Source organism: Triturus cristatus, chromosome 3_1 (assembly GCF_964204655.1).
Source record: "Triturus cristatus chromosome 3_1, aTriCri1.1, whole genome shotgun sequence".
NCBI lineage: Eukaryota > Metazoa > Chordata > Amphibia > Caudata > Salamandridae > Triturus > Triturus cristatus.
In genome coordinates, this window is record NC_140583.1 from 429,747,482 (window position 1) to 429,768,723 (window position 21,242).

A 21,242-nucleotide genomic window follows, 5' to 3' on the forward strand; every position below is an offset into this window, starting at 1 on the left:
GTCTGAGGAACAAATTCAACATACTGTAAGAAATGTCCGGCAAATACAGAGAACACGTTTAGAGGAGTAAAACATATTTGAAACACACCAATAGGGAAAAAGAGCATCCCAACTGGAGCACACGCTAATGACCATGTTCTCATGAAATAATGGGGCAATTGGGACCAGTATTTTGTGGGAATTTTCCGGAACATCAATGTAGAAGGGCAGAGCCACGTTTTATTGCCTGTTTCCAGCATGTTTTTAGGTTGACACAATATTCAATTTAGAAAGTAATTTTGAAAAACTGTTCCAAGAAGTCCATAGCGGTTGAAAATTATTCCAAGCTTGAGAATCCAAGAAGCATCCTTTGCTGGTAGAAGGCCAACAACAGAGAGAGCTCATCGTATGTCCTTCTTTAAGGTGATGGTGGAGTTAAAACATTAGAGAGTTTTAACAGCGCACATTGTAGGCCCCTTAAGATGAAAATTATGCAGATAAGCCACTGACTAATCAAATTCAATATATTACGGAGTATAAAACACAGGAGTAGAGCTCTAGAATAGGAGACTGGATCACTCCGCAAAATAGAATGAGGAGACCCGCTGCACTTGGAATGGCTGTGAAGTGTCTTCCAAAGGTTATGGGCGAGGTAGTCAAAGTATTGCCACACTAGGTGGATGGCAGATAACTCTAACCTGGAAAACAGAATTTGATAGTGGCTCGAAAATACTGAATAATCTTGGAATGCTCATGTCCAATCGTGGTACAGCAAAGATTTTGATAAATAAACCAGCATTCGGAATCAGGGACTGTTGTTGTGGTATGACTAAATGTGAACTAATGGAGGCACCCTATTTGAAGAGTAGTGATTATGTCCTCTTTTTGATAATGAATGAAGACTTGCTTTGCACAGTCAATATGTATCTGGAAGGAATGATAAAGCTGACATTATTATTGCAACAAACTTTGAAAGTAGAAAAAAAACTGTTTAATTGTACCTAAAAGAACATAATGCAATTACAGTGAAGATATGTACATATATTTTATTACTCGGTTTTAAAAATGAAAATGCATCTTAGCCGGCTATTAAGTGCAAAAAAAGAAACAGAAATTAGCATATAATTGTACTTTATTAGTTAAGGAAAATCCTCAATAGTATTTACATAGTGCAAAAAAAGCAGTTATCACTCAAAAAGGTATGGTAGAAATATAACAATCCTTCATATAGCGAAATAATCCCTTCATATTATAAGTTTATAAACTGAAGTATTCTGTTCTTATTTAAACATCAACTAGATATGTTAATAAAATGTAAGACATTAAATTATAGATTACAATTTGCACATTAGAAATCATATATAAATATTTTAAATGAAACAATATTTTACAAACTATCTTTGAACATAAAGAAGCTGAGCTGTGCCAAATAAAGAAAAAATAATATATTTAGAAGATTTAGATAACAGTTTCTGTATAAGTGTGTTTCATAGTGAAAGTAATAGGTTTCTTATGATTTTAGATTTGTTTTTCATCTATTTTCAAATCTTAGATAAAACAGATGATTTTTACTGGTTAAAAAAACAGCTACTCAGGTTTATCAAAATACTAGGAATAGTTGGCACAACATCATGGTAAACACTTTAAATGACACTATCAACAAACAGCAGCTTTTAAGAAAATCATAATACCTTTTTGCATACATTTCATCAGTAATCTGTTGCAAGATTCTTCAAAATAATTGGACTCACTCTGATACTGTTTATGACAGCAACTCCGATTTGTGCATCTACTTTCTGACCGGTTTATGGAAAATTATACAAGTGCATTGTTTAAACATGAAAAACCTTACAGTTTTATAACATAAAACATTACATATATATATATATATATTTTATTATTTCTTTGGGAATCAGGAAGGCATTTTGTAAATAACCTCAAAGCAGATCTTCCTCCAACTTAAAGTGATTAATTTGCAAGTTATGCTATCAACATTATTTCACAACAATGTAGTCACGGTTTGTAAGAAGAAAAAAACAATCTCGATCAACTGATGTTAACAAACAGGATTAAAGCAAGTTGTATTTAACGTTTTTCTTAAGGTATAATTATCACATCAAGCACTCAGGAAAACAAGAACACTTCTAACTTAGTCAAGCCCATGGCATTGAAATGTAATTGCAATACTAAATAAACCATGTGAGTACTTTTAAATGTGTTAAAATAATGCAATAATGTATCTGCGATAACCCACAGGATGCATGCACCTCTAAAATCTCCACATTACATGGAGCATACCTGACTGTAAACAATCTTTGACCATAAACTCACATATTTTAGATTAATGGTTGTTTCTCTGCTTTTATCAATAACATGCAGGTCAGGTTTTATCTGAAAGCACAAATGCATAAACCCATTGTTACTTTGACCACAACTTGTTTGGACATTTTAGTCACTACTAGAAGGCTATAATTCCAAATTAGTTTCAATGACTCAAAACAACAATTGTGACAAGTCTACAAAAAGCACAGTAAATGTTGAAACCTGAAGAAAATATGTGCTGCTTCAGTGAGTGATGAACATGTAAAGCCCTCACTGCAAGTAAATGACCAAGTAATTTAACTATTCTTGTAATAGAAATTCACATAAAAATCATAAATTCAGTAAGGCTATTGCTTCAGTATCAAATGCAATTTGAACCACCACTGTAATAATGGGACAATTAAAATACGCAATAACATAGTAAACCTATTTTCTAACAAAACACAATCTGTATATTATAGGTCTTCAGTTCAAAAGCTTCATCATTTGCTGAAGCAAACACTACTAAAACAGGTAAGATCCGCTGAAAACTGCTCATGATTTAGAATTATGAGGCATCATTCCTTACATTGTGCATTCCTTTTGATATCTACAACTGGTGTCCAGAAAGCGGTTGTAAAGAAGATGAACTGTACATTAGCTCCCCTTTAGGAATGTAGTCTTTCGAACACTAGTGTGTTAGAAAGATAAAACAAATTGAACTCACAAGAGAATAAACGCATTTCTTAACAAACCATCTCAGATTAACTAATTACAATATATTCAGTTACAGTACAAACTGGTGTAATTTAAAAATGGCAAATGTTTACAGAAGTGCCAATTCTTTTTAAATTCACAGTATTTAATAATTACAAAGCCAGTACAATAAATATCAGGCTAGATTTACAGTTACTCCATACGCCTTATTAATTGTTTGCGATACGTAGGCCATCTTATTACAGAGAAGGAATTAATAAACAACAACCAAACATATAATCTTCCCACATTCACAACCTACTTTCCATTTTCAAAATACATGACATTTAACTATTACCCATGCCACTCTCACTTCATTATCAAGTACAATTCAAATCATTGCAGAATGTTATTTACAGTCTGAGAGCCAGATTTAGAATTTTGCAAATGGTAACTCCATCACAAACGTGATGAATACCCCCATATAGCTTATTACAAGCTCCACAGGATATGGTTCACTTGTAAAAAGGTAGACAGGATGTCGGTCATGATTATGACAGATTAATCCATCCACCAATCTCTAAATCAGGCCCGGAGCCTCAAAGCCTTCATAAAGCCTAAGCCCAATACTAAAGTGCACCGTTCAATCGCACATAAAATAAACTGAACATTCAGGCCTGTATTTACTGTTTATTCATTCCTCTACAGCTCCTACTCTTTCTGCCTTGAGCAACAACATTTAAAGATTACTACTATTCTAACAATAATACCTTGATATTTGGTTTGTATGTGATACTTGAGTACCACTAAGAAGGCCCATAGAGTTCTTGTGCTCTAGGTATTGGTGGCTCAGTACTAGAAGCCAAATTGTCCTTTTTTTTTTTGTTAATTTCTCAAAGTTACAAATTTTCAATATGTATAATGCTGTATTAAATCTCAAGTACATTACTAGGTACAAGAGACCATTTATATTTAACTCTGCTGGCAACTACATTATGTGCTCAACAGATGAAAAATACTGTAACGAGTGTGATGCCTTGCCCTCTTGTGTAAAAATATATACATATATATACATATATATATATATACATATACATACAAACATTTATATATACATACACACAAATATATCTCCCCAGAGCAATTAAGATAAAACATTTTTCTTGTAGAACTACAACATTACGACTGAAGATGAACAAATTATTCCATCTTCAGTACATCAACAGTTTTGAACATAAAATACAGTCAGACCTATTATGGAGCTAGCTTTACTTTTGCATAAAACATTTTGTACAAAAGGGTTAATATTATAGTCTTGCTTGTTCTCTCAAAGGGTCTTAGATCAACTATTGGTAGAAGTGCATTGACTCAGGCAAATTATTATTACTCAAAAAGGATTAATTTTTTTAATAAGCAACTAAATAAACAATTCTAAAAATAGCTTCTGAATTCAGTAATTCATAATTCAGTTTCACTACTATATGATCATTATTAGTCAACCTTAACCAAATGCTTACGCTAAACTAAATGCTCTATCAGAATAGACAGCCATATAGCGTACCTTATAGGCTTATATTTATGATCTGTGAAATAACACAAACCATACACTCTTTGTCTTTTCTTACTGTTGACATATGTTCTGAAATAGATTGCTTCACTAAATATTGAAAAAAGTGATTGATGGTGTAATCATGACTCCTGAAGCTATCCAACACTAATAGAGTATTAATGTCTTTTATTAGTATAAACTAGAGGAATTCTGAACCGGCAGTGACAGCTTGTATCCATATAAATTTGTAAAAATGTATTGTTATTGGGTTTGTGCTGCATACCTACATAGGGCACCACCTTTACCTGAGCATTCCTCCACTACATGTCCTAATGGAGAATGTAACACATGTAGAAGACAATAGGTAATGCAACCCAGGCTGCAAACCTCACCACTGAATCAATTAAAGTTATCATTTTATCTTAAGTCACATAGTACTCCAATATTTGTAGCAATGAAAACAGGTGGTAATATGTGTTGAATCTTTATTTCTATTGACGGTTTATGCCAATAAACATTAATGTGCAATCTGGAGTATAAAGCAATTTCAGAAAGAAAACCAAGTTAAAATCAGATTCCTAACTATGTTTATAAGCTAGTGTATAGTGAAAATAATTTGCTTTTAGTGAAACAAGTACAAAGCTATAAAAATAATTATTTTATGAATATAACACCCATATTAAATTTTTAACAAAAGTGCAAAATGTTGAGATGAAACATGTTGGGTAATGGCTGCAACCTTTAGAAGAGTTAACTGCGCATTAGAAAACCCCTGAGGTTTGCTTTGGAATAGACTCTTTATTCTCCTTATGTGAAAACGTAGCTTCGCTGGGCTTCTGTAGGATATTACCATTGAGTTTATCACTTAGTTCTTCATGGTTAGCTAGCAGATCCGCTTGCTCAGAGTTTTCTTCTTCTTCTACTTCACTGTGTTCAATGTTATCCTCCTCTACATTGAGGGTTTTACCTAGTTGTAGGGTTTCCATAGTTCTTTGGGTTTCAGAGACCCAGGATTCTATTCTACTGTTAAGATGCAACCCTACAGAGATGGGTTTGTCAGTGTAAGTGTCATCATCATCATCATCATCATCTTCATCCTCTTCCTCCTCTTCAAGCATTCCTGGTACTAGAGTGCTAGTGGTACTAGTCATAGATGAGTTTAAAATATCCCGGCAGCTGCCATCCAGTGATCCTGTCTCAGTGCTTTGTTGAGAGGCCCATTCCAGATTGTCATCTGGCTTTACTTCCTCTTTGTCAGTTGGAGTTGATTTCCCAACACTTGCCACAGAAATAGAGTTAACCATGCCAGTTAATGGCTGTTTGCAGACCGTAGCTAATGGTTGCTTACAGATAGTGGAGTTGTCTTCTTGAATTTTACATATTTGTTCAGGACTTGTGGTTATCACTGCTGGCTCCCTCTCATTTTCAAGTAACTCTAGTCCATCAGATGTTTCTACCATGCTCCTCCAATTAGTGTCTGTAAATGTTAAAAATATATTTTAGGTCTAAAAGAGAAAACTATTTAGTACTGGATAAACATATATGGAGACAATCATTTGGTTAGAATTTGTGGGAACAAATTTCAATTGAACAGCGTATGACAATATTACTATCCTCAAGCACAGAGAACAGGAATTCAAACAGGTAATAAAAAAAGAGCAGATAAGGCACAAATAAACAGAAAGGAGAACATTTAAACTGAATGCTCCATGTCGGGTGTATCTCAGAACAATCTAAACAATAACAAAGCATACATCTCTCCTGGAAGTACTCTCTTATTAGATCACTTGATTAGTCATTTAGATAACTCATGAGTATCACAAGTATGAATATTTACATTTATCTGGACAGAGTAGACACAGACCCATTACGAGTGGCCTCTTAATTCTGTGGGTGCAGATAAGAGCAGTTAACAAGTCTTGTTATAAAATGTAAGTGTCTGATTTTCACAAAGAAATTACAGCTGCTGAAAACAGCCTAAATCTCCTTGTTAAAATCTGAGGAAAAAGAAGGAATAACCAGTGGTCACCAGATTCCCACAAGAATTACCTTACTTTTTAGTAGACCCTCTGTGTCTACCTCATAATGGGATGGATTTTCCCAGCTCCTGGTGTTAACCAGTACCCAAAGTAACAGCAACTCAGCAAGTGGAGTAATTCTAACACATTTTCCAGGAAACTTATAATAAGGGTCTAAGAGAACAATCCCATTCAAATGAATTATGCAAGCCTACCTTCCAAAAGGTAGAGAAGGAAATCCTCATTGGAGTATAGAGGGATTTATGCAAGTAAACAGAAGTTAACTGCTAAGTTCACGTTCCTGTTTTTAGTGTTTCAAGTGATTTGCACTTTTTGGAGTAACATTTGACCTCTTGAAAGTAGGAGCTGGTAGTACAGTTTAAACAGCTTAAGTTATTTGACAAAAGCATTGTGAAAAAGGAACATTCTCTAGATAATAAAATATCGCCACAACTGAATAAAATGCATAATTTGGTGTTTAGATAACACCCACAGACATCTACATATCCAAGATATATTAATAATGAACAGGAATCCCATTCCCTTTACAAACAGTCAAAGTCTGTACATCAGTTGAGCAAAGATGAGTGGCAGGACTACCTAGCTAAATATGGAGAAATTTGTAGCAGAAAACTTTACACAGAGTTTTGAGTACAATGAAATTAAACTCTTCCAACACTCCGTTATCTACCTTCATAGATTTAGTATGTATTTTCCCGTTCCCTCTGGATCTAGCAACAGTCAGTTTACTATTAAAAATAATTTGAACCGAAAAGAAATCATTACACTGTATATCACAATGAACATAACAGATGGCAAGCTGCAAAGAGATGCATTTAAAGGGTTTAAAATTAGGAGGTGCAGGCTGCTCTAATACAAATTAACAAGTTACTTGCCTTCGGGAACGCCATATCTGGTAGAGACTCAATCTAGCAGCAGATTCTTTATCTTAGAATATTCCCCAGTGGTCAGTACCAGGACGCACAGGTAAGTGGTGTTGTTCAGCTCCACGTGGAACCATTGGCGTCTTCCGCGGCTTAAGTGACGTTTGTGGTGCCTATATAGACGCCACCAAGGCACGCTGATGTCAATAACTTTTCGTGACTTTCCACACCAGAAGCGTGGAGCCATGAAGTACACTGACCACTGGTGTGGAAAACCAGGGCCCTGAAAGGGAAGTACCCTATCTCTAAAAATCCGTTCACAGAGCGGGTAGGATGGGTGTCGGTATGGAATCTGCGTCTAAAAATAGGCGTTGGTAAAGGTAAGAAACTTGTTGGTAAGACAGACTTCCAGCTGCAGATTCCTTACCTTAGAAATAGATACCCAAGCAATAGCTCCCCGGTGGTGGGTCTGTGGACCATTTTCACATTAGGAAGTCATGCAGGACCGAACGGGCAAAATGTCCATCTCTACAGACCTGCCTGTCCAGATAGTAATGTTTGGAGAACATGTGCAATGAGGACCACGCTGCTGCCTGGAAGATATTCAGGACCTGAACTACGCAAGCTAACAGCATGGTTGCAACTTTCACTCTGGTGGAATTAGCACGCACAGTGGGATAGCTAGACCTTTGGCCACCTGTGGCCTGCATGAAAGAGCAGGGGGGGACTGGCAAATCCTACAGCCGCCGCCCCCGCAACAGCCACAGGTAAGAGCAAGTGGGCCAGGGGAAGGCCGCAGCACCCAAAACGCCTGCCGCGCGGGGCAGACTGCCTCCCCCGCTACGCCACTGCTGAGAATGCAAGCCCTCTGGGGGTTGCTTCTTGACCCATGCATAGCAGATTTTGTTTTGATGCAGAGCACGATCCATCGGGAGATGTTCTGTTTTTCCACGGAAGGTTGGTTGTCCACCCAAAATTCTTTTTCTTTTGTGTGGTCAAGGTAGAACGACAATGCAGACAAAATGGATCAGAGGTGAATCTGTCCAAGGATACATGGTAACGTGGCCAGACAAAAAAGATTTTCGCAAAGCAAGGGCCTCACCTTTAATTCTTAAACAATTAAGGCGATTGATATTCAGGTCATGGCTGACCATGTCAAATGCTGCTGAGAGATTACCAAAATCAAGGCAGCATTTCCACTCAAATCAATCGTCTGTCTAATGTCCCACGGTGCTGCAAGGCTAGTTCTCTACTATGCTCCGCTCTGAAGCCATACTGAGAAAGATCCAGCAAGAGACTGCATCCTCCTGAGGCTCAGCCGGGAGAGACGCGACTGATTGGTCGTTTAGCTTATTTTGCACAGCATTCTTTAATATAACAACTGTTTTACTTTGAATTTTACTGCCTACTTTTAAGTGTTTACTGTGTTTTTATTCTTGGCGTCCCGATACGATCCCTGTTGACAGCGCAGCTGTGATGATTTAGTGCCTGCGCTTGGCGCATGCGCACTGACACGGTGAGCTGAGGGGGTGTGTGGGGCCTAGGCCAATCGCAGCACACTAACAGGTATTTAACGGCAGAATGGCGCGAGCGCGCAGCGGACGCGTGCAAAGGCAAGCCCGTCTGCGCCTGTCCGCGCTCGTCCCGCGCCCGGGGCCGGACACTCTGCTTGTCATCCTCCCGGGGGGAGAAAAATTTGGTCTAGGAAACAACTGCTTGATTTGTCAAAACCGAATTGTGTAATTCCGACCTGTTTTTCACTAGACAGAATGCTGATAAAGGGTAGAAATCCCTGCGAGTCACAGTGCAAATCTTGTACGTTCCTTTTGCCTAGACCGATACCTATAAAGTTCCCTGATATCTCCACAACACCAAAGGCTAACAGACTGGACAATTGTCAGGAGAAACAATCCATCAAAGCAGCCCTAATAAACTGCAGATCGCTGCCTAAGCATGCTGCTGATCTGTGGCTGCTCCTAAAAACCTCAAATCTGGATTTGCTATTTCTGACTGAAACTTGGCTGCGAGAAGGATCGAATCCAGACATCTGCCTGACTGTTCCCATAGGCTACAGAATGGTTATTGCCAACAGAGCCGACAACAGACTTGGAGGAGGTCTGGCAATAATTCTGAAAGAAGACTGGGAAATCTCATAAAAAAATAACTGAGCTGGGTCCTATTGAGGCCCTGTCTTTTCAAATTAAGCTCAACAAAAACCAGTCAATGGCAGGACTTCTGATCTATAGACCCCCTAGTACTCCGACTTCTTACTGGTCGCCACTTTTTGATTGCATCGCCAATCTATCACTACGCTACTCCAGCTACACTGTACTAGGAGACTTTAACGTGCACATGGACCTTGCTATGTGCCCTCAAACCTCCTTAGTAGATGATGCACTAAAAAGTTTAAATCTTGTGCAATTAGTTCATTCCCCCACCCACTCAGCGGGACACACACTAGATCTCATTTTCTCTAATGACAGGGCCATCAGTGTGGAAAAACCGCTACCAGTAACCTGGTCAGACCACATGCTAGTCACATTTAAGCTGGGATTATTATGCCCTGCTAAATACTATGGACCCACTGTAGAAAAAAGAAGAAACTGGAGGAAAGTTACTCTTGACGCTATGAGAAATGAATTAGCTAATACCACTCCTATTCCTTCCGGTAACCCCAACAGAGACTCCTCCCTTTTCAATACATGGCTGACCTCTGCCCTAGACAAGATTGCTCCGATCAGATCCTGTAAAGTAGCTAGGAGCAAGCCTTCAGCGCCGTGCTTTAATACCGAACTCCAAATGGCAAAAAGTCATTGTAAAAAACTGGAACGCATTTGGAGAAAAAAATATGAAATCTCAGCTAAGGAGACTTATAAGGAAGCACTGAGAAAATTCCATACCCTCAAGCGTAAAACCATGAAAGATTTTTTTGCCAAACAAATTATGGAGGCAGAGAACTCCCCTAGGGAGATATTTAAGATAGTAGAGAGTTTTCTGAAACCTCAACCCCTTAAAAGTATCATTCCGACAACCCCTCCGCTGTGTGAGGAATTAGCCTCTTTTTTTCATGACAAAATTGCGGCCATTTACTCTGCCTTCCCGATTACGGATGAGCAGGAGAGGCCCCTGACTGGTCATTCAGGTAAATGGTCAGATTTCCATCGGTATGAAAAGGACGCTTCCCTGAGGGATCTTATAAAAGTCAAGTCTGGCTGCCCCTCTGATCCCTGCCCGGCTAGAATTCTCAAACTCCTAGCCCCTGCAGTGAACAACACATTGAACAATGTCTGGAACACCTCACTCGACACAGGAATTTTCCCTACAGAATGGAAGAAAGCCTTTGTCCGTCCTATTCTAAAAAAAGAAGACTCGGATCCCACGGAATTGAAGAATTTTAGGCCCATCTCCCTACTCCCCGCTCCCGCAAAGATTCTGGAAAAGGAGGTCCAAAGGCAGCTGTCAGACTTTCTCGAATCCAATAGCTGCCTACATGACTCACAATCAGGTTTTAGGGCGGGCTATAGCACTGAGACGGCACTGCTGGAGGTGACAGAATCAATTCGGGAGACAATGGATAATGGAAGCTGTGCCATGCTGGTACTGCTTGATCTGTCGACAGCCTTCGACACGGTCTCCCATAAGATTCTGCTCAATAGGCTCCACTCACTAGGTGTTACAGGGACCGTCTTACGCTGGTTCAAGTCGTTTTTGGGAGATAGATCCCAACAAGTTTTCCTTCACCCGCACGTGTCGAGCTCTAGGACACTATTGCAGGGGGTCCCTCAGGGATCCGCCCTGAGTCCATCCCTGTTTAACGTATATCTGGCCCCCCTGGCATCCATTGTTGAAGGCTTGGGTGTACGTGTTGTTTCATACGCTGACGATACCCAACTTATCTTCTCCCTTCAAAGAGCAAAATGAGAATGCTTTCACTAAGTTCAGGCAGGGTCTCCGTGATATTTCCTCTTGGATGACCGATAACTGCCTGAAATTAAATACTGACAAGACCGAGATATTGTTTTTTAATCAGCCGATCCCTCCTCAATCCGAGCTCTGGTGGCCATCAGAACTTAACCCCCCACCAATTCCGGTTAATTCAGCAAGGAACCTGGGTTTTAGAATGGATACCCAACTAACAGGCAAGGCTCAAATAGCCTATATATCCTCGCAATGTTTTTGGAAATTGAAGGCACTACGCAGGTGTCTTCATCTCCTTCCTATGGAATGCAGAAAGATGGTGGTTCATGCGCGTATCACCTCCCAGTTAGATTACGCCAACAGCCTTTTCATTGGTCTCCCGGACTATCTTTTGAAGAGACAACAAAGAATTCAAAATGCTGCTGCTAGAGTGATTAGAAATGTGCCACTAAGGTATCACATTACTCCCCATCTGCAAAGCCTACACTGGCTGCCAGTAAAAAAAAGAGTGATGTTTAAGGCTTTGGTCCTAGCCCACAAAGCGCTCAGAGAGGTTGGCCCCCGCTATCTGAGACAGAGGCTCCAAAAATATCAGAATGCCAGAACTCTACGATCCAGCAACCTGAACCTCCTAGCCGTTCCACGCTATAGGAAAGCAAGGATAGGAGGGAGAGCCTTTGCAGTAAAAACGGCTACGCTGTGGAATATGATGCCTAACCCCTTGCGTCAGATCAAAGCGGAACTGCCATTTAGAAAGGCCCTCAAAACTTGGCTGTTTGACCTCTCGTCTTCCTTCTAGCGCCTCGATCTCTCTACCGCCCTCCCCCCCCCCCCCCTCTTTGGATGCTAGCGCCGGGACACCTCCGTTGGAGGTAGCGGTTGCGCTTTACAAATGATTAATAATTGTTGTTTGTAAAGACAGCCAGTTCCTGATTGATGGCTTTCTCTACCAACTTTGATGGAAAAGGGAGGCATGAGATTGACCTATCATTAGGATCTGAGGTGTCTAGATCCGATATTTTGAGAAGTGGCAGGATTGCGGCTATTTTCCAGGCTTTTGGAAAACATCCAGTACTAAACATCAAGTTGAAAATTTCCGTCAAATATATTAAAACCGTTATAGGAATCAGATGCAAAACGTTGGGGGGACAGGGATCCAGAGAAGAACAAGATTGCATTTTATTGAATTGGTTTTGAATCTGGGCAACGGTTAGTGGGGAAAAGGAAGACCGAGTCAGAGAGTTTTGATCCAAATTGAATGCATCGCAAGGGCCTAGTGATATGTTAGTAGTTTAAAGGCCCCTGGTAGTTAGATCTCCAACTGACTGACCTATGAGTTCCTTGTTATTTTTAGAGAAGATGTTATGAACATCATTAAATTTAGTTTGGAAAAATGAAGCTAAAGTATTACAAAAAGTTTGACAGGCCATATTATTTTTATTTTCTTGGCGCTTGGCTAATTTTTTATTGTATTAAACAATTCTTTTGGGGAATTTTCGGATTACTTAATTTTATTGATAAAATACCGAACCATTTCCTGACTGATCAATTCCTTGTAGGCTAGGATAGTAGTTTTATAGATCTCTTTTTCCACGCTATCATATTTTCAATGACCACTTACGTTCTTGTCTATGAGAGCATTGTTGCTGTAATCTAGGTTCAGCAGAAAACCAAGGTTCACAAGGGGAGAATATGTGGCTTCTATGGCCCTTAGCTGGAGCTAGTTGGTTTAAAGTGGATTCTAGCCATCTATGATAGTTTATGGTAGCAGTATCAGGATCATTAAGATGAGTAGGCATAGGATAAGCAAGTGCTGAGCTAAGCAAATCAGCATCTAGCTTGTGCCAAGGGTGAGTTGACCTAGGTTATTGAGACCGATTGAAATTAGGCACTTAAGTTCTCTTTACATCGAGCATGACCGCTTGATGTTCAGTCCAGATGAGCGGTAAAGATTTTATGACATGGAGGGGTTTACCTGAAAAGATACCATCAAAGATCCCTTCAAGTAAGTGCCCTCCTTTATGCTTAGGGCAGTTGACCAATTGGGTTAGTTCCAGACTGGCCATCAATTCCAAAAGATGTTCTGAGTCTGTGTCCAAGTGGTTTTCCAAATGGAAAAAAAACCCCAAAGGATTTTAAATCCTTGATGGCTTAGTCTGCTGTCCTTTAGTTGAATAAAGGCCTGAGTAAAGGCTGCTCTTGGCCCGGGGGGGGGTAATAAATGAGCAAGCCATTAAAGGAACAATTCTTGCTTAGTTCGATATTAAATGAAAGCGCCCCACATCCAAACAATGGCGGGAGACAAGAGAAGGTAGCTCTTAGATGGTCATGATAAATAACCACTACGCTTCCACCATTTTTCTCCTTATGATCATGCCTAAAGATGGCGTATGAGGCTGGACTCGCCGCCACTAGGTCCGGGCCAGGTGTGGCATCAGCCCAAGTTTCCGTAGTAAATGCTATATCCAACATGTCTACATCTAGGAAATCAGCAAATTCAAATTGTTATTTCATCAGGAAATTGATTAAGGTACAGCGGTGCACATGAGAGCTTCTAGGTTGCTCTATAGTCAGAGGCAAGGACATGGGGAGTGATTTGATTTTACCGTAACTCAGAGAAATAACAACATGGATAAGTAGCTTTATCAAGGCCGTCTCAAGGCTCAAGACAGGCCACGGCTTTTTTTTATCTGGGGGGTTTAGATCGCCACCTATCTCAGATGGCTGTCTCATCCGAGTAGTGACTCAATCACTACTGTCAGATCTAGTTGGGGACGAGAGAGGGGTCTACAGCTGACCCAATTGCGGTTCGTAAGCCACCACTTCAGGTCATTTGCAGTTCCCTGTGAGATCTGGACCATGTCAGAAAGATTCCCCTGATGCTGCGCCCACTGGAACTTCAGGTTCCACTGCACAGACAATGGGCATGAGTCACAACCAGGATGCAGAAGGCCATGAGGTCCAGCAGTCTCAGAGTCAGTCTGTCTAAAATCCAGGCTAGAGTCTAAAACATCAGTATCATGGCCCAAATATTCTAGACCAGTTCAGGGTAGGCCCGAAACTGCACTGTGTCCAGAACAGCTCAGATGAAAGGGAGCGTTTGAGAGGGAGTCAGATGTCACTTCGGCACGTTGATAGGGAACCCCAGCAAATGCAGAAGGTCTGCTGTAGTCTGTAGGTGGGAGAGGACAGCCTGTGGCGAGATAGGGAAAGACTGGCACTCCTAATATCTGCAAATGAGCTGCAACCAATGCCATCACCTTGGGGAATACGTGAGGGGCGCTGGTGAGGCTAAAAGGGAGCAGAGGAAGTAGAAACTTAATATCTGGCCATAGCCCTGCTGTCCTTAAAGCGCTCTAGCGCTGAATCCACCTCGTCTCAGAAGAGAAGGGAGCCATCAAAGGGCATTTCCATGAGTAAGGACTGGACATCCCCAGAAAAGACAGTCGCCCTCAACCAGGCGTGGGTGTGCAGGACCACTGTTGAGAAAACTGCTCTGCCTAGTGAGTCAGGGGTGTCAAGTCCACAACGGATGGTGAACTTCGCTGCATCACTCCCATTGGCAATAGCCTGGGAGAGCATGGCTGGGGCCTCCTCTGGGACCGTTGGCAGAACCTGCGCAACCGTATCCCACAGTGCATGGGAATAGCGGGCCAAAAGGCATGCAATGTTCACAGACCACAGTGCCAGGCTAGCATAAGAAAACATCTTTCCAAGATTAGCCAGCCTCTTGATTCCCTGTACGGGGGTGCTGTATGAATTGTGCAATGCTTTAAGTGGAGGCTTGGACTACAAAGCTCTCCGGGGTAGGGTAGCGAGTGAGGTAATTTGGGTCCCCTGGAGCGGGGTAGTGGAGGAGTGCAATATTCCTGTTCACAGGAGCCCCACTGTTGGGCTTGGACCAAGTCCCAAGCAGGACGTCAATAACTGCCTCACTAAAAGGGAGAAGTGGTTGTGATGGGGACACTCCCGGCTAAAGCACTTCTGTCAAGACATTAACCTCTGCTCCGGAAGTCCGGAGCAGAGTTAAACCAGTGCCTGTTCTCCGCCTGAAGCACTTGCTACAGGTTCTTTTCAAAGGCGGACCCGCCGTTCTACTGAATAACAGGCGCTCTTTGTTGGGGATCACAGTTATACCGGTGCGTCTGACATTTACTGTGGACCCTTTTCTCGAGTCCTTTTATACTTTACCATACCTACAGGGATCTCCGGCATTCCGGAGCATCGTTTTTCATACACTATACATTTAAGAGGACGTTTCCGTTTTTTCTTATCCTCACCAGACCAGCCGCGTCGGAATTATCACCGGCGGAGTGATCTCACTGGATACCAACGTTTTACTCACAGCCCTGAAGAAGTCACAGGAAACTTCCCATTGTGACGAAACACGTGTTGGCTGGTTGTGTCCATAAAGATTAAACAATTTGAAGAGACCGTAAACAACTTGCTTGGACCCTGTATGATAACACTCTTAATGCAATAAACTTTGCTAAACAGTGCATTTACCCAATAACGTGTGCCCGGGACTTTGTCTATTTACATAAAGATGACAGTGGAAGCTACATCTAATGAAACCAGAACCTAAAGAAGATCAATTTCATTAAAAAACAAGCATTGGCATAGCCAATAGGTCTCGCCTTTGGGACCTTATAAGTGTTTAGCCATGCAACAGTTGCATAACTAAATACTTATAAGGTCCCAAAAGCGAGACATATTGGCTATGCAAAGCGGACGTGCGGCCACGAAAGTGAAAGTGATCGCGATCAAACATCAAAGCGGCCGTGCAGCCGCGAAAGTGAAAGTAATTGCGGTAAAGAGCGGCGTGTGCGCCCGCGCACATGCACGGTCGCTCTAGGCTGGCCTGGTAGCACTTTTTGGAGCCCTCTCAATAAGTCTCGCCAGACCAGCGCATGCGCTGGGTCAGGCGAAACCTAACCAGATATATTTAAAGTTTAAGCAACATTAGTTTATGTAAGACTGATAACATTTAAGATGCTTCTAAAACTTAGGTTAACTAGGTTTGCAGAAGGCATTCCTCCAACAATGATTTGGGTTGAGAGGCTAAATGGACGCCTTATCAGGTAGAGACAATCTAGCCGCAGATTCCTTAACTCTGAATTTCCCAGGCATCAGGCTGGATCCAGAAGACCTTTGCTCGAGTAATACCCTTGCGCACCGATAGATGGCATCTGTTGGCTCGGTGTTACGTCATAGGCGTTAGCCGTGCCGGAAGGGACATTCGCGTCACCTATATGGACGCCACCTCTGTGCACTGACGTCGGTTACTTTTCAGGATCTTCCATGCCAGGAGCGCGGAGCCATGAAGTGCACTGACAGTGGTGTGTTTTCGAACACCTAGGGCACTGAAAGGGAACAGCCCTGACCAAGAACCTGTCCGTTGTGCGGGGAGGATGGGTGGGTCGGTAAGGGATCTGCAGCTAGATTTTACCTCTACCAGATAAGGCGTTACCGAAGGCAAGTCATTTGTCCATCTGACAGACATCTAGACGCAGATTCCTTACCTTTAAATAGATATCCAAGCAATACCATCTCCGGAGAAGGGACTGCGGACAAGGTTAGACCAGGAAGTCCTGCAGGACAGGGCGGTCAAAAAGGCCATCCCTTCGGACTGGACAGTCCAGGCAGTAGCGTTTGGTAAACGTGTACACAGATGCCCACATTACTGCCTGGCAAAGGTCAAGCACAGAAACTCTGCATTAAAATGCCAGGGCAGCAGCCTTAGCTCTAGTGGAATGAGCCTGTAAGCATTTAGAAGGCTGTTTTTTGGCCAGAGCATAGCAAATGTTGATGCAGAGGATGACTCATCGTGAGATATCCCTTTTCTGCACCACGTGACCTTTCTTTGATCCAACATACCCCACGAAGAGTTGGTGGTCCATCCGGAACTCTTTAGTGCTGTGTACTGCTCGATTTTCCCGGCCCTATTGTGTTGATGGGTGATTAGGGTGACTTCAGTCTATTACCATTCAAGCCTAAGGGTTAGAGTAGTGAATGAAGTCTATTTACTAGGCACTTCGACATGATCCTGTGTTCTTCCCCATAGATTAGGGCTTGCACACATATCCTAGGGGATAGATTTGTTAGTCTTAGGGATAACCTGCCCTGTAGTGAGGGTATTTCATGGAGCCGTGTTGAATTCAGGCCTGGTAGGCCTCAAACGGGGGAGACTCCATCTTCTTTCTGCTCCAGCAGCTTGAGATGTTTCCAAGTTACAGGGGATGTTTTAGTTATGAGGTGTTATTCGCTTGGAGAGAACCGGTTCAGACCGGCCCTTATCGAAGGATTGTATTTTTCTTCATGCCGAAGACGCTACATCAGGCCGGCCGGCTGGGAAAGTGTCCTTGGCACGGGGAGGTACAAGAATTTGGTGGGCGGCAGGTTACGGGCTGGAATTTTCCATGAGAAAATGCACCTCTATATTAGTGAAAGCCTGAGGCAGATACGGACACTTATTCTTTCAATCCATAGGCGGCACCTAGCCGTTAGCAGAAAAGCTACTACTTATTCCAGGGAAGACAGATGACAAACTTGAGGACGGAGAAAGACCAAGAGACAGTTACTCTTCTAGCAGAATTGCCAGAGAGGAGAGAGTAGCCGATGAGGAAGAGGTCCCAGTGACTCGGAGAAGGGAGCTACGTAGGTGTGATCTCCAGGCGAGCCGAGGCACAGACGAGAAGGGGACCTAGATGACCATTGAGTGCAGGCTACACACGACTAAGGTGATGTCGACCCCTTTCTTATTAGAGTGTACAACCTAATCTTTCACTTTTCTTTACAGGTTATGTGTTACATTACATTATGTGCTTGCGTATATGATATATATATATATATATATAATAAAGTCAGTTTGTAGTCAACATGTGCTGCGTGTTCTTGTATAAGAGGGTAGCCTATTCTTTTAGTCAGCTGCAACTCAACATGGACAGATGTTAACCCTGATCCGGTAAGTGGTAACTGAATAGGGGAGAAAGGAGCCCCTCGAACCAGAGAACAGGTTGTGCTCAAACTGGCAGTTCTTGTGTGATCTGATACACTGATTCCCTTGTCGTATGTTATAGTGATCATAGGATGAACTCGTGAAGGCTGCCGTCTGGGTAGGGAGTCCTGGGTCTGCCTGAGACCGCGAGGCTGAGGCTGCCGTCTGGGTAGGAAGTCCTGGGTCTGTCTGAGACCGCGAGGCTGAGACTGCCGTCTGGGTAGGAAGTCCTGGGTCTGTCTGAGACCGCGAGGCTAAGGCTGCCGTCTGGGTAGGAAGTCCTGGGTCTGTCTCAGACCGCGAGGCTGAGGCTGCCGTCTGGGTAGGAAGTCCTGGGTCTGTCTAAGACCGCGAGGCTGAGACTGCCGTCTGGGTAGGAAGTCCTGGGTCTGTCTGAGACCGCGAGGCTGAGACTGCCGTCTGGGTAGGAAGTCCTGGGTCTGTCTGAGACCGCGAGGCTGAGACTGCCGTCTGGGTAGGAAGTCCTGGGTCTGTCCGAGACCGCGAGGCTGCTATATATGTATATATATATATATATATATATATATATGTATATATGTGTATGTATATATATATATATATATATATATCCATGTAATAGGAATTCCCTGTCCTTGGGTGGTACATATATATATATATATATATATATATATATAGGTGTGTTCTTGTGTATAGGCCCTAGGGAGAGGGTAACGTTCTGATTTGGGTTAGAGAGGCTCTGTTGAGCGGGTTCTATCTGATCCGACAACCCAAGCAGAACATTTGGCGTCACGAACCGTTTTCGAAACCTGTGTGCGTCGTGTTGTCTCGTGTTTGCTTTCGGCGTGTGCGTGGTTCTGTTTGTGTATTATTTATGGTATAATTGTGTGTATAGTTTTTCTTCTTCTTTCTTTTCTTTTTCTTTCTTTTCTTCTTTCTTTTTCGCAATGTTTTCTAGAAAGTCAAAATCTACTCTCAAGTTGCCCATTGATATTCCCGGATGGGATTCAACGCCTTATGAAGCCTTAGCCCGGGAGTGGGCTGATTCTACTGGTTTGAGTGAGAATTGGAATTCTTCTTTGGAGCTGGCGGAGCCGGCCAATGTGATTACTTGTTTACAGAAGGCACCCATCTCGAAGGGTGAGGAGATTCCCATTTTAGGGCGCAGAGGTTGGATTGTTCTGTCTGCGTACAGAATTCTGCATGAGAGATTGTTGAAGCTACAGATCTCTCTTAAGGATGTGGAAGCGCACTTTGTTGAGATTCAGAATTCTCATACTTTGTTGCGGTGTCAAAATAAGTTGCTTACTGACAAACTTGAGACTTATCAGACTATTGCCGAGAGGGCGGCTGTGCGAATTGCCCGTTATAAATACAAACATCGGCGCGGCCGGGTTTCGACGCGAAAGGTGCGCCTGGTCGTGGCGAATGCCGGACTGGATTGGAATCCTGATGAATGGGATGGTAATATCTGGAACTCGAGCGACTCTGGTTCCTCGAGTGAGGAATCTGTCAAATGTGAGCCCTCCCGCTCCCGCCATGATTGTAAGCCTGCTTCTCGCACCCCTGATGGTGCACCCCGTGATTGCGCTCCTCCTTCGAGCAGGGTTGATGCTTCTTCCGCTGATTGTTCCTCTACGTGTACTGGTCGAGCTCCTTGTGATGCTCACCCCGCGGTCTCGGTGCATCCAGTTTTTCGTCGGAAATTGCAGCAGTCTCCTGCTGCTCCGCAGGGTATTTCTTTAGACTCCTTAGAGGACTTTACCCAACAGGAAATTAGTGATATTTTGCAGCGATTTCGGCAGCGAGCTGGTGAGACATTACTCACATGGATGGTGCGCCTTTATGAACTGGGCGCTGCTGGCATTATGTTGGATAATGGTGATTGTTTGAAGTTTTGTTCCTTGAGCTCGGATTCTACTGTACAGGATCATTTTCGTAACTATAATGGTGGTGGTCAAATTTCTTTACTTCAATTGGCGACTGAGGGTTGTAATATAAAGTACCCTACTGAGTCTGATTGGCCTGTGAATGACAAACAGTGGTATACTTTGCGCGACGCTGCACAACGTCTCAAAGAAGAGGTGATGAAAACGGCGATTTTTCTAGGTACTGCTGACAGATTGCTTGATGGTTCATTGACATCTTCTGTGCGGAATCGTATTATTCGTTCTTCCCCTGTTGCTTATAAGCAGGTCATGATGACTTTATTGATTAATCAAACTGGTAACGTATTATCTACAGTACTGGAATCGGTACGCCAACTCGGTGAGTTAGGCGAGTGGTTTAAACCTGAACGTCAGTCCCGGCCTGACACTCGTACTCCTGGTGACAATAAGCTTACTAGACGGGATATCTTTTCTGGTCTTCTGGCCGATGGTGTGCGGAGGGAGGACATTGACGGTGAGACAACTGCTCGTTTGTGGGAGTTGTTTCGCAAACGTGGCTTGGATCGGAAGGAGGGTGCCCGGCGTGTTCGGATGTCTGAGTGTGATCGCGGTGGTTCTGACGGTAGCGGTGATGACGACCGCCGTGGGCGCTCTGTTCGTCGTGATGACCGACGTTATGTACGTGATATGTCCCCTCGTCGAGAGAGAGACAGAGAGAGAGAAGAGGAAAGAGAGAGGGGAAAAAATGATTATATTTACAACAGACGTAGAGATGATAGGGATCAATCCCCTGGGTTGAGGAGGAGAGAGGATCGTCATAATCTGGCCGATCGAAACCAGCGCTGTACTGCTGATGACACGAATCCATTTCGTACTGGGAATGGATATGAACAGGAGGCTCCTATACCTAAGAAACGTGAGAGTCTTTATCCTGATTTATCCTGGTACACAGAATGCGGGAAACATGACTAGGGAATAGGTCAAGCTCCAGTACACAGATGGGCTCACAGAGATAATAGACCCTATGTAGAT

At 42.6% G+C, this 21,242-nt stretch overlaps 1 protein-coding gene across 5 annotated transcripts in view; it reads right to left on the minus strand.

Moving 5' to 3' along the window:
• Positions 1-5,009: 5,009 nt before the first annotated feature.
• SECISBP2L (SECIS binding protein 2 like) overlaps positions 5,010-21,242 on the minus strand; it is a 600,623-nt gene continuing 584,390 nt past the window's right edge. For all 5 annotated transcript variants that reach the window (XM_085644219.1, XM_085644216.1, XM_085644220.1 and 2 more), the window contains one exon: positions 5,010-6,002. In XM_085644219.1, coding sequence (XP_085500345.1) covers positions 5,287-6,002 — 716 coding nt within the window. In that variant the 3' untranslated portion in view covers positions 5,010-5,286. The remainder of the gene's footprint in view (positions 6,003-21,242) is intronic.